Source organism: Sus scrofa, chromosome 6 (genome assembly GCF_000003025.6).
Source record: "Sus scrofa isolate TJ Tabasco breed Duroc chromosome 6, Sscrofa11.1, whole genome shotgun sequence".
NCBI lineage: Eukaryota > Metazoa > Chordata > Mammalia > Artiodactyla > Suidae > Sus > Sus scrofa.
The window spans coordinates 79,798,409-79,812,927 of NC_010448.4; the positions used below are offsets into that span (position 1 = coordinate 79,798,409).

At 44.9% G+C, this 14,519-nt stretch overlaps 1 protein-coding gene across 5 annotated transcripts in view; it reads right to left on the reverse strand.

The window, feature by feature from the left end:
• Positions 1–11,833, reverse strand: part of USP48 (ubiquitin specific peptidase 48) — a 65,314-nt gene extending 53,481 nt beyond the window's left edge. Inside the window, exons 1-2 of one of the 5 annotated variants that reach the window (XM_021097704.1) lie at positions 11,472–11,602; positions 225–285 (exon numbers count right to left, since the gene is read on the reverse strand). Coding sequence is in view for 4 of the 5 variants with exons in the window: in XM_021097700.1 (XP_020953359.1) it covers positions 11,472–11,605 (134 nt within the window). In the remaining variant the exon portion in view is untranslated. Of the gene's footprint in view, positions 1–224; positions 286–11,471 lie in introns of all 5 variants that reach the window. The other 4 variants (XM_021097700.1, XM_021097701.1, XM_021097702.1 and 1 more) reach the window with 4 other exon arrangements.

The following is a 14,519-nucleotide window of genomic DNA, read 5'->3' on the forward strand; positions in this document are numbered from 1 at the left end:
AAAACCCCAGATTCGTGACACTTTTCTGAATACACTGTTCCAATAACCTGCTGAATTGAGGCCACATGAATGTCATACGCAAATGAGTAAGGATGGAGGGAACCCCACATTGAACAAATTTCAATAGATAACATACTTATACTGAGAGGAAGAGGGTGAGGCTCTGACCCAAGTGACTTGAACTCAGTGATTAGCAATAAAGACAAAAGGAACAAATACCAAACCTTAATAGCTTCTTTTTCACACATACATGGGTCAACAATTCTGAAACTTTCTGCACCCGATCTGAAATTGAATAAATATATTGGGGATAAAGGGAATCAGGTTTTGGAGAGGAAAGTTATAAATTAAGACAGTAAGAATAAAATTAACCCTGCAGAGGAGTTCCCATCATCGCTCAGCGGAAACAAATCTGACTAGTATCCTTGAGGACGCAGGTTCAATCCCTAGTCTCACTCAATGGGTTAAGGATCTGGTGTTGCCGTGAGCTGTGGTGTAGGTCATAGATGCAGCTTGGATCTGGCGTGGCTGTGGTGAAGGCCAGTGGCTACAGCTCCAATTTGACCCGTAGCCTGGGAACCTCCATATGCTGTGGGTATGGCTGTAAAAAGACAAAAAAAAAAAAAAAAGAAGAAGAATCCGATTGCAGTGGCTGGGATCACTTCAGAGGGGCGGGTTCGATTCCCCGGCAGCTGGAGCTGGAGCTGGATTCAGTCCCTGACCTGGGAACTTCCATATGCCAAAAGTGCAGCCAAAAAGAAGAAAAAACTATTTGTCTATCTGAAATTTATATTTAACTGGGCAGCCTAAACTGGACAGCTTTTTGTCAGCTGAGGGCCTTAGAGCAATAACATGCGCTCACCTAGCAACCAGATCTTGATCTTTCTTTCTCTTTTTTCCCCAAAGACAGGCTTTACCGTCATCGCAGAGGAAAAGGTTCTCAACCAGATGTTGATTTCTAAATATTCCCCACTCTAAGAATCAAGGGCTCCTTGGAGAGATGGCCAAGTTGAAGGCTGGGAAGGGAAAGTACAAGATGTACATAGAACATCTTGCTGTACCCACAAAGTAAGGATGTACTCAAAGAATAAGGGGCATGTGCTAAAAGGAAGAGCTTGAGGGAGTTCCCGCTGTGGCTCAGTGGTTAACAAATCTGACTAGGAACTATGAGGTTGTGGGTTTGATCCCTGGCCTTGCTCAGTGGGTTAAGGATCTGGCGTTGCCGTGAGCTGTGGTGTATAGGTCACAGACACAGCTCAGATCCCATGTTGCTGTGGCTCAGGTGTAGGCCGGTAGCTACAGCTCCGATTAGACCCCCAGCCTGGGAACCTCCATATGCTGTGGGAAGTAGCCCTAGAAAAGGCAAAAAGACAAAAAAGACAAAAAAAAAAAAAAAGCTTGAGTTCCCACTATGGTGCAAAGGGATCTCTGGAGCGCTGGGACATAGGTTAAGGATCTGGCCTTGGCACAACAGCAGCTTGGATCTGATCCCTGTCCATATGCTGCAGGGTGGCCAAAAAAGAAAAAAAAAAAAAAAAGGACGAGCTTGAAGGGGGCTCCCAGTGGCCAAATTTGGAACAACCTGAGCAAATAAATGATGACTGGATTACAACCTGCTCAATAATGTAAGACTCCAGTGAGACGAAAGAAAATGGATGGATGAATGAGAAATCGTTTCCTTAAAGAAGAAAGCCAACTATCAATGTGCAAGTAAGGACAGAATAAGAAAAATAATTACCACTTTTTGAAGATACGGCTCAGATCTGGTGTGGCAGTGGCGATTCGACCCCTAACCTAGGAACTTCCATATGCCATGGGTGCAGCCTTTAAAAAAGATTTAAAAGGGCGGGGGGAACAGAGTTAGGTAACACTAAAATCTTCTAATTTTTTTCTTTCTATCCCCTTGGAAACCCACTTGAATACATGAGGCTATTCTGCTTTTTCAACCTCTAGCAAGAACAGAAGATGATGAAAACAAGGGTAGAAGCAGTGCTGGGTAAGAACCAGACTGTGATCAGTCTGGGTGATGATTTATGCTCAGAGGGCTACTGCAGGGACAGTTTCAAATTGCTATCAATAAATATTGCCAGTAGCAGCCTTCCCCAAGTTAAGTCACAATGCACATGCAAGAAAACAATGTCATCTTGTATAACCAAAATCTATGATCTCATAAAAGTAACTAGGCTCTACATGTTCATTCTGTGAAGCAGAAATGCTCAGATAAGAATTATAGGACCTGCAGATATCAAAATAAGGACCAAGTCCCAAGCGTCAAATTCTGTGGCTCAGCAGTGGAAAAGAACCCGACTAGGATCTCTGGCTTCACTCAGTGAGTTAAGGATCCAGCGTTGCTGTGAGCTGTGGTGTAGGTTGCAGATGCGGCTGGGATCCCACATTGTTATGGCTGTGGTGTGGGTGGGCAGCTACAGCTCCGACTCGACACCTAGCCTGGGAAATTCCACATGTCACAGGTACGGCCCAAGGAGAAAAAAAAAAGAAAAAGGATGGCTCACAACCCACGACGCGACAGACAGGTAAAAGGGCAACTTCAGAGAAGTGCTGTGGTGCTGTGATGGCATTAAGCACAGGAGGGAACTGCTGCCAAGCTGAGTCTCCAAGTTCACACAGGAGTTCATTAGACGTGGGAGGAGCACATGTGGAGAGAGGCTAGAGAAGGAAGCTAGAGGAAAACCAATGAAGGTTTATGTGGCTGGCTAAGGAAGTCTCCTGCAGGTGCAGGTCAGCACAGCTGGAGGCTCTGGGGAGAGGAAGCTTGGAAGGCCAATGAGGCTGCAGATAATTCCGGGGCCACAGAAGACCTCAGATACTATGATAAGAGCTTGGACTTCATTCCATAAGTAACAAGGAGCCAGTATACAATTTTATTTTAAGAAAAATACTTGGGAGTTCCCGTCGTGGCGCAGTGATTAACGAATCCGACTAGGAACCATGAGGTTGCGGGTTCGGTCCCTGCCCTTGCTCAGTGGGTTAATGATCCGGTGTTGCCGTGAGCTGTGGTGTAGGTTGCAGACGTGGCTCGGATCCCGCGTTGCTGTGGCTCTGGTGTAGGCCGGTGGCTACAGCTCCGATTCAACCCCTAGCCTGGGAACCTCCATATGCCGTGGGAGCGGCCCAAGAAATAGCAACAACAACAACAAAAGACAAAAAAAAAAAGAAAAATACTTGGAAGTTGCATTTTATTTTATTTTATTTTATTTATTTATTTTTTGTCTTTTTTGTTGTTGTTGTTGCTATTTCTTGGGCCGCTCAAGCGGCATATGGAGGTTCCCAGGCTAGGGCTCCAATCAGAGCTGTAGCCGCAGGCCTACGCCAGAGCCACAGCAACGTGGGATCCGAGCCGCGTCTGCAACCTACACCACAGCTCACGACAACGCCGGATCATTAACCCACTGAGCAAGGGCAGGGACCGAACCCGCAACCTCATGGTTCCTAGTCGGATTCGTTAACCACTGCGCCACGACGGGAGCTCCGGAAGTTGCATTTTAGAAAGATCCTCTAGTTATGCTTCTTAACCAAGGTGTCTTATCAGAATCACCTGAAGGTTCTAGAAGTTTTGCTTTTTCAATCAATGCCATTCTTGGAGTTCCCGTCATGGTGCAACGGAAACAATCCAACGAGGATCCATAAGGTTGCAAGTTTGATCCCTGGCCTTGCTCAGTGGGTTAAGGATCCGGCGTTGCCATGAACTGTGGTGTGGGTCACATATGCGGCTCGGATCTGGTGTGGCTGTGGCTGGCGGCTACAGCTCCGATTAGATCCCTAGCCTGGGAACCTCCATATGCCATGGGTGTGGTCCTCAAAAAAAAAAAAAAAAATCGATGCCATTCTTATATAACTCCTGTTTTCAAAAAGACAAGTTTCAAGCTTCCAAGTATTTTTTTCTCAATGGGAGGTTTTCAAAATATAAATCTTGGCTCTTCTCCAAGTGGGGGGATGGGGAGCAGTGAAATAGATTTAACACATGCTGCTAATAAGAGAAGAGAAACAAGAACCTGAAATGTAAGATAACAGTAGATTTTGGTGTGTGTGTGTGTGTTTTTTTCTTTTTCTTTGTCTTTTCTAGGGCCACACTCGTGGCATATGGAGGTTCCCAGGCTAGGGATCCAATCTGCAACCTCATGGTTCCTAGTCAGATTCGTTAACCACTACTAAGCCATGACGGGAACTCCAAGATAACAGTAGATTTAAGAGTCCAAATCAACACTACTTGTTACAGATTATTTTTGTGGAAGTGAGGGGAAAAAAGGAGAAATTGGGTCGGTCGGAGTTCCCTAGTGGCTCAGTGGGTTAAGGATCCAATGTTGTCACTGCAGTGGCTCAGGTCACTGCTGTGGCATGGGTTTGATCCCTGGCCCAGAGAACTTACGCATGTCATAAGTGCAGCCAAAACCCCTCAACCCAAAACCCCAAAAAAACTAGGAAACTTCTAGGACTGATATAGAATTTAGGTATAAAACACTGAATGTAGTATGCTTAATTTGTCTGAGAATGGGGAGAAGAAAATGTTTGTGTTTGCTGATTACATAAAGAAACACTGAGTGAATAACCAGAAGTAATAAAAGTTGTTTCTTACAGAGGATCTGAAAGAATGGGATGATGGGGACAGATGTGGACTTGACGCTTAGTGTGTACTTTTAAAAATCATTACCATATCTAAACTTAATGATAGAATTAGCTATTCACATAAAATTATTTTGCTTTATACTTTAAATGAAAAGGCATTAAAATTGCTTAAATTACTAAAGCACCTATTTTCCTGAAACATAGTGAAAATAAAGAACAATTATCATCTAAGCTCTAGGTTCTAGTCACTGAAAAACTTACTGTTTTTCCTCAGCATTATTTTATCAAAGTTTCAGATACTAGACATGCAAGATACATGCAAAAGGGCAAAATGTCATCAACTAGAGATTATCATGCTAAGTGAGGTCAGAAAGAGACAAATACTGCATATTACTTATAAACCTATCTATGAAACAGAAACAGACTCATGGACATTGAGAACTGTCTTGTGGCTGCCAAGAAGGGGGTTGGAGCAGGGATGGAGTAGGAGGCTGGGGTTAGCAAAAGTAAGCTATTATATACAGAATGGATAAATAAGATCCTACTGTAGAGCACAGGGAACTACAGTGAATATCCTATGACAGACCATAATGGAAAAGAACATGTTTAAAAAAAGAATGTGTACATATATGTGTGTGCATATATATATATATATATTCATATATGTATGTATAACTGAATCACTTTGTTGTACAGCAGAAGCACAACATTGTAAATCAACTAAATAAAAAACAAAACAAACAATAAACAATTTTAAAAGGGCAAAACAATAAACCAGTCCCTTAGCACTTATATCCCTATTCTCTAGGACTTCTGCCATATACAGAGAAATCTGTGCAAAAAAAGTTTAAGAAGCAACTGACAAAACAAAGTCAATAAAATTCAACACTAAACTTATGTTTTAATGTACATATAGAAAAGGACAAAGGAATTATTCACATTATAACCTTGTTCTCCAGGAGGTAGCTTTTACTTGAAATGAATTCATCGAATCAATGGGATCCCTAGCCTGGGAACTTCTGCATGCGATGAGCACAGCCTCCCCACCCCCAAAGGTAATATAAATAACCTTATAAATATACACATATTTCATTTTAGCTTATCCCTGCTTCTCAAATTGCAGTGCACATGGGTGAATGTATTAGGTGAATGAGCCACAAGAAAAATATACTATGCACCATCCTGGAACGCTGTGCGATAATTCATCCAGTGTAAATCTCATGATTTATGTACTTTTCTGTACCTAAGAAATTTTGGAGTTTCCCTGTGGTGCAGTGGGTTAAGGATCTGGCTTTGTCACTGCAGAGACTTGCACCACTGCTATGAAGTGGGTCTGATCCCTGGGTCCCCACTTAAAGAAACCCACACAACTCCAGAGTGAGGCCCCGTAGTCCTCATTAAGGGTTTTGGACTAGAGCTAGAGGTTGCTGAAGTGTTTTTCAAGCTAGGGTAACAATGACTTTCCAGAACGCGTTATATTTCTGTAATGTTTTTATTTTTGATAGTCATGTACTATTTTTCTTCTTCTTCTTTTTTTTAATCTTTTTAGGGCCCCACCTGTGGCATATGGAGGTTCCCAGGCTGGGGTAGAATCAGAATTGTAGCCACTGTCACAGCCACAGCAACGCCAGATCCTCTGAGCCATGTCTGTTACACTACTTATACCACAGCTTGCGGCAATGCCGGGTCTTTAACCCACTGAATAAGGCCAGGGATCGAACCTGCATCCTCTTGGATAACAGTCAGATTCGTTTCTGCTGAGCCATGAAGGGAATTCCGTGTACTATGTTTGTAATGAAAACAAGACATTATATTCCTATACATAACTAAAGGTAAAATAAGTCCAAACTCTGAAAATTCTTTTTTTTTTTTGTCTTTTTTTGCCATTATCTTGGGCCTCTCCCATGGCATATGGAGGTTCCCAGGCTAGGGGTCGAATTGGAGCCACAGCCGCCAGCCTGTTCCAGAGCCACAGCAACGTGGGATCTGAGCCGCGTCTGCAACCTACACCACAGCTCATGGCAATGTAGGATCCTTAACCCACTGAGCAAGGCCAGGGTATTGGGAGTTCCCATTGTGGAGCAGCAGAAATGAATCTGACTAGGAACCATGGGATTTCAGGTTTGATCCCTGGCCTCGCTCAGTGGGTTGAGGATCTGACGTTGCGGTGAGCTGTGGTGTGGATCGCAGACATGGCTCGGATCCTGCGTTGCTGTGGCTCTGATTAGACCCCCATCCTGGGAACTTCCATGTGCCTGACTGCAGCCCTAAAAAGCAAAAAAAAAAAAAAAAAAACCAAAAAACTAAAAAAAACAGAGCAGCTTTTCCCACCCTTTGTTTAAACATTTCTTTCTGACCTTTAGCAAGAAGAGATTATATAAGTTAATATATCATCAATATCCTTTTATTTTGTTTTTTATTAAAGTTCAGTTGATTTACAATTTTGTGCCATCGATATCTTTTAAAAATACTTCACAGAACAATTTAAAGCATGACAGAGCCAAAGTGTTTAGCCATATTAAAGACTAGATGGAGTTCCCGTTGTGGCTCAGTGGTTAACACACCCCTCTAGGATCCACGAGGATGCCGGTTCGATCCTTGGCTTCACTCAGTGCGTTAAAAAAAAGATATTGATGAATATATTAACTTATTCAGAAAGAAAGACAACCCATAGAATGAAAAAGTATTTGCAAATATAGGGGATTTGTACCCAGAATATACAAAGAACTCTTACAAATCAGTAATAAAATCGCAATCTAACTTTAAAATGGGCAAAGGATGTGAAAATATCACTCCAAAGATATATAAATGGCCAATAAACACATTCAAGCTTATTAGTCATCAGGGAAATGCAAATTAAAACTAGAGAGATACTGGAGTTCCCGTCGTGGCGCAGTGGTTAATGAATCCGACTAGGAACCATGAGGTTGCGGGTTCGGTCCCTGCCCTTGCTCAGTGGGTTAATGATCCCGTGTTGCCGTGACCTGTGGTGTAGGTTGCAGACTCAGCTCGGATCCCGCATTGCTGTGGCTCTGGCGTAGGCCAGTGGCTACAGCTCTGATTCAACCCCTAGCCTGGGAACCTCCATATCCCACGGGAGCGGCCCAAAGAAATAGCAAAAAAAGACCAAAAAAACCCAAAAACAAAACTAGAGATACCACTTCACACCCATTAGGATGGCTATAAGAAAAAAGCAGGACAAAAACAGTCTAAGAACAAGGAGAAATTGGTGTTCCCATACTGTCTGAGTTTGTGAAATAGTGCAGCCTCTTTGGAAAACAATTTGTCAGTTCCTCAAAATGTTAAGCAGAGTTCATAGGACCCAGCAACTCCGCTCCTAGGTATACACCCCAAATAACTGAAAGTAGGTGTTCTAACAAAAACCTCTAACTAATAAAGTTCATGGCAACACTACTCACAACAGCCAAATAGTGCAAATAATAACAGTGTCCATCAGCTTCACTTATGTAAGGTGATGAATGTTTTAGTTACTTTGATCTTGGTAATCATTCCACATTGTATATAAAATTGTCATGTTGTAACTTTAAATATATACAACTCTATTTGTCAACTATTCCTCAATAATCTTGGGGGGAAAATTTTTTTTTTTTTTTGTCTTTTGTCTTTTTGTTGTTGTTGTTGTTGTTGCTATTTCTTGGGCCGCTCCCACGGTATATGGAGGTTCCCAGGCTAGGGGTCGAATCGGAGCTGAAGCCACTGGCCTACGCCAGAGCCACAGCAACTCGGGATCCGAGCCGCGTCTGCAACCTACACCACAGCTCACGGCAACGCCGGATCGTTAACCCACTGAGCAAGGGCAGGGACCGAACCCGCAACCTCATGGTTCCTAGTCGGATTTGTTAACCACTGCGCCACGACGGGAACTCCGGGGGAAAATTTTTAAGTCCATCAGTTGATGAAAAGATAAAATGTGGTATATTCCAAAGTGGAATATTATTGAACCATAAAAAGAGAATAAAGTACTGAGACATGCTATTACATGATCTTTGAAAACACTATAGTAAGTGAAAGCCAAATAAAAAAGGCCACATATTGTATGATTCCACTTATATGAAATATCCAAAACAAATCAGCAGCGTCTTTGTAACACCAGGATGAGTTCAATCCATGGCCCGGCACAGTGGGCACAGTGGGTTAAAGGATCCCGCATTGCTGCAGCCACAGCATAGGTTGCAATTGTGGCTTCAATCTGATCTCTGACCCAGAAACTCCTGCAGGGCAATCAAAAATGGAAAAGAAATAAAGAAAGAAATCTATGGAGACAAAAAGATTAGTGATTGCCGGAGGTTGGAGAGGGGGAGATGAGTAGATACTGCTTAATGGATATGGAGTTTCCTTTTAGGGTGATGGAAAAAGTTCTGGAACTAGATGATGGTGATGTTTTTACAGTCTTGTAAATTTACTGAATGTTGAGGAATTGTATATTTTAAAAACTGTAGGGAGTTCCTGCTGTGGCTCAGCTGGTTAAGAATCCGACTAGTATCCATGAGGATGTAGGTCTGATCCATGGCCTTGCTCAGTGGATTAACATTCTGGCATTTCCATAAAAAATAAAATTAAGGAGTTCCCATCGTGGCTCAGTGGTTAACGAATCCGACTAGGAACCATGAGGTTTTGGGTTCAATCCCTGGCCTTGCTGAGTGAGTTAAGGATCCAGCATTGCTGTGAGCTGTGGTGTAGGTCGAAGACGTGGCTCGGATCCCAAGTTGCTATGGCTCTGGCGTAGGCCAGTGGCTATGGCTCCGATTTGACCCCTAGCCTGGGAACCTCCATATGCCTCAGGTGTGGCCCTAAAACAACAAAAAAAGACCCCCCCCCCAAAAAATTGCACATTTCATTGTCCATTTTATATAGCTTTTAAACTGCAAAGTTTTTTTTTGGCCGAGCCTGTGGTATGTGGATGTTCCCAAGTCAGGGATCAAACCCCAGCCACCTACTGCTGGATGCTTAACCAACTGAGCAACCAGGTAACTCCTACAGGACGATATATATTATGATATGTTATGTTATATTATATTATATTGTATTGTATTATTTTATATTATATTACATTATATTCTATTTTAGGGCCGAACCTGTGGCATATGAAGTTCCAGGGCTAGGGGTCAAATCAGATCCACAATGGCCAGCCTGCACCACAGCCACACTGGATCCAGGTGGCATCTTCGCCTACACCACAGCTTGGGGCAACACTGGATCCTAAACCAATGAGCAAGTCCCTGGATCAAACTTGCATCCTCATGGATACTAGTTGGGTTCTGAGCCGCTGAACCACAACAGGAACTCCTGGCAATTTTTTTTTAATGAAATGCATGCTGATATATGCTACAACATGGGTGGATCCTTGAAAACATTATGCTGTCAATGAAGCCAGTCACAAAAGTTCACATAGTGTATGATTTCATATACATGAAACATCCAGAATAGGCAAATTTAGAGGCAGAAAGTAGATCCATGGATGCCTGGAGCTTGGTGAGGGGGATGAGTTTACAGGGGGAGGACCAAGCGTCAAACTAATGGGAACAGAGCTTCTTTGGGGGGGGGGCTAAGTCTAAAGTTAGATTTTGGTGAGGGCTAAAAAACCCTGTGAATACACAAGCAATAAAAACACTGGGTTGTACATTTTAAATGCCTGAACCATATGATGTATGAGTTCCCTGGTGGCCTAAGCCATGGCATTGTCACTGCTGTGGTATGGGTTCGATCCCTGGCCCAGGACACAGCCAAACCTGCTAGAATGTAAACTTTGCAACTGCAGCTCAAAGCTCACCTATGACGTTCCCCTTACAGCGATCTCAGCCAATTTCTACTCCTTTACTTCTGTTATAATCAGCACTTAAATAGGAAGTTCATTTTTTTGGTTACTCTAGAACCTAATAATGTGGATAAACTGAAGCTCTTGTATTATGTCATTCCAGTACTGACTGTTGTTGCTCTCCTTGTGAGCCGCCTCGCAGAGCCTGGAATTACTTTTGCTTTATGGAAGCTTCCTAACTTGTTTTGCTTCCCATATTAAACTTAAAGCTCCAAATCTGAGACCAGGACTTCCCTCCCTTCCAGATCCCGGCATGGAATGCAAAAACTCCAGAAAGTCTTTACAAAATGTTTGCTCCAAGAAGGCTACTGAGCATGCCCGGCTTGGCCAAATCAATTCAACATTCCGAAACAAAAACTATAGTTCCCGCGTTAAAAGGTGGAAAAACAGCTAAGGATTCTATCTAAAAGAAACGCAAGGTTCAACGACTAAGTTGAAGTAAAGGACAGCACTTAACACAGCTCAAACTTTGTACTTAGTAGAGCCGCGTTGAGCCACAACCCCGCCCCCCCGAAAAAGGCTAAAAAATACTAGATTAACGAGAGTGCGGAGGTCAACTGAGGATGAAGGGTATAGATGACTCAGGCTAACCATACGTTTTCCTAAAGCCGCCCTACCCAAAAATAAAGATGATCACGCCTTGAGCGTCAACACCAGTACAGGATACACAGTGATGAAGCTCACTTCGAAGTTCCCGTTTTACAAACCAAAAGCCGAGCCGTGGCCAAGATATACCAAGTACCAACATTTGCTAAGCTCTCTTCTGCATTCAACCACCTCCACCGCCATCTTCTAGATAAGAACCAGAACCTTTTCTGAAGGGCTTTCAGCAGAACCTTTCTGCATGGCTTCGTGCAGAGCCCGAGAAGGCTACGTTTCCCAGGTCGCCCAGACCGCGGAAAGGAGGAAGCCTTCACCTTGTTCTCCCCATGCCTGCTACATGCACGCCACCAGCCGCCGTTTTCCTTCCCCAAACCCGACCCCCTGCTCCCCGCCTGGCTGTCCAAGGTCCGACGCGAAAGGGGCGCGAGGCATGTTGCGCGGGCCTCACCTGCACACGCCACGGATGCAGGGCTCCAGCCAGATGCGGTAGGCGGTCTCGATGTGCTCCTGCGACACCTCCTCGGGCCGCACCGTCTCCGCCCAGCGCCAGGCCGCCTTCTCCAGCTGCAGCCGCGGGGCCATGGCCTTGGCCCGAGGAGTGCCTCCTGAGCCCGGCCGCCGCCGCCTCCTCCACTGCTGCCCAAATGGGCTCCGCCACCTGCCAGCGATGAGGACCAGACGCTCCCTCAGCCAGCTGGCCAGTCAATCACCTGTGCGCGCCTCTGACTCTGCGCCCGCCCGCCGCCCGCCCGCGCCCGACCCGTACGACCGGCCGCAAAGCACCGCCGCGGATACCCGACACCCCCCGCGCCCTCAGACGTTGGAGGTGTACTCCCCGCCGTGGCGGGCGCATGCGCGTCCCCAGTAGCCTTTGCGCCTCCCGCGCCTGTGGCCTGACAGGCGGAGGAAGGGGAAGCCACTGTTGGAGACTTCTGCCACATCCTCACCAGCGCTAATGTGGCTGCAGTGTCTCAGCCCCTGTACAGAATAGCGTCCTGCGCAACACTACTCTTACAAGCCGGTACCTCGAGGACCGAAGGCTGCCTACTCTTGCCCGGTGGTACTTTCCCTTTAACCGTGAAGGATTCACGCGAGAGGCTACTCAACGCACACCATAGATCCGCTGGAATGTGGGGGTGGGGTCTGAAACTTGGGTCACGAAAGAAACCAGAGTCGACTCTCTGGAAGATTTAACTTGAGCCTGGACGGTTTCGGACTCCTTCCCGGGCCCTTCTGACGTCACGGGATGTTTGGCCTTTTCCTGAGCAGCAACTGGACTACGTATCCCGGCGTGCATTGCGTGCTGCCACTCGCTGGATGCGAGGCATGCTGGGATTTGTATTCCTCGAAGTAGCCGACTTGTTGTGCCAAGGATTGTGCCGGAACGCCAGCTGGTACCTGGGCGGGGTTTCTCTGACCTGAAAGGTCGCCCTAGCTGGTGACGGACCCTCCTCACTTACCGCTATCTCCATATGCTGATTTCTTCCTTCTTTAGCTCCAGGGTTTGAAGACGTTTCCTTTTTTGCGGCCCCTGCCTCAGGTTATAAAGAGGAGCCTTATCAGAATGTTTTGCAAATTGTAAAGGGCCTTGGTTGAGTGAGGATTTGAGAGGTTTATATTTGAATGAGAGCCCTAGGGCGGTCTAAGCACCAATTTCTGAATCAATAGCTTGCCAGTTGGGTAACCTTGGACTGGATGCTTATTGTGTGTAATTCACTAGACAAACGTTCAATGAAGGAATTATGAAAATAAGACGTGGTCCGGCACTTGAGGGTGGGTGAGAGTGGTAAAGTTTGGAGTACTTGGGATAAGGCTTCCCAAAGAGGAACACTCCTAAACCCGCCTGTATAAAATAGAGTTTACCCAGGTGAGAAGAAAAGCACCATTCCAGACAAAGGGAACCACAAGAAGTTAAAGGATAGAAGAGAGAAACTTCTTGGTATGAGACAGGGAGGTCAGACTTGAGAGGAAGGATGGCCAAGGCTTTGCTTTTATCTGAGGACTCATTGAAAGGTTTAAAGCTGATACGTGAAATAATGGGAGTTGTACATTTTGTATGGTTTCCTCAGTCTAGGTCAAGGTCAGAAGTGTAGAAAACTATAGAACTAATACAAGCCGGAGATAATGAAAGCCTAAATGGGGCAGTGTAGTAGGTGTGGAATTGTGGAGACAAACTTGAAAGATAGGGAATTGTTAAACTCCATATCTTTCAAGTTTGTCTAATCAAACTGTTTACCTTTCTGTTATTTGACCTTCAGGTCTAGGTCATAGCCCTTTCCTAGGTGCTTACAGCTCCCTGTGTCATTCATCGCTTCACCTAGCACATATAGAAATTGTGACTATTACTCTCCATGCTGTCACTGCTATATGCCAATTTTCTAACTTGAGTAATTAAAGGAATAGAATTTTTTTTTTTTTTTTGGCCATGCCCAAGGTATGCAGAACTTCCTAGGCCACAAGCCGCTGGAGTGACAACACCGGGGCCTTAACCCACTGAGCCACAAGGGGATCCTATAAACAAACAGAATTTCTACCAAGTGAGATTAAAAGTACAGAAGAACAAAAAGCTTTAGAAGGGAGATGATTATTTCAATTTTTTTTTCCTGGCGGTGCCCACAGCACATGAAAGTTTCCAGATCAGGGACTGAACCTGCCTCACAGCAGTGACCCAGGCCACAGCAGTGACCACACCAGATCCTTAAACCCCTGCACCACAAGAGAACTCCATGATGATTTCAGTGTTTAATACATTGCATCTGGGGTACATCAGGGACATCTATGTAGGGATAGCAGACACGAGTCTGAGTCTTGCAGGAAATATTGCCCTGCATCACGGATTTTTCAGTCTCATCAGCATTCAAATATGCTGTAATTTCTCCCATGTCTAACAAACCCTCTTAACTCCCTCATCCCCTGCCACCTACCATCCCACTTATCTGCTCTATAGCAAAACTCGTGAAGAGTGGTCTATACTCTTCTCCAATTCCCTTCTTCTTAGCCCCCTTAAGCCCATTCTAAATCAGGCTCTTGCTTCTATCACCCCCAAAACCACCTTCATGAAGGTCACCAAATGCCTCTGGTTTCTCATATCACTCACCTATAAACTTCAGGGTCCTGGAGTTGTCCTTGAACCTCGTCTCTAACTACACTTATTCCCTGAGTGATGTGAATTAATGACTCCCAAATCCCACTATTTCCAGACCTGACCTTGCTCCTAAAATGCAAGACTTTTTTTTTCTTTTTTTTTTTTTTTGCCTTTTTAGGTCTGCACCTGCAGCATATGGAGATTCCCAGACTAGGGGTGGAATTGGAGCTGTAGACAGCTGCCTATGCCATAGCCACAGCAATGCCAGATCTGAGCCAGGTCTGTGACCAACATACACCACAGCTCACGGCAACACCAGATCCTTAACCACTGAGTGAGGCCAGGCATCGAACCTGCATCCTCATGTGTACCAGTTAGGTTTCTTTCTGCTGAACCATGATGGGAACTCCT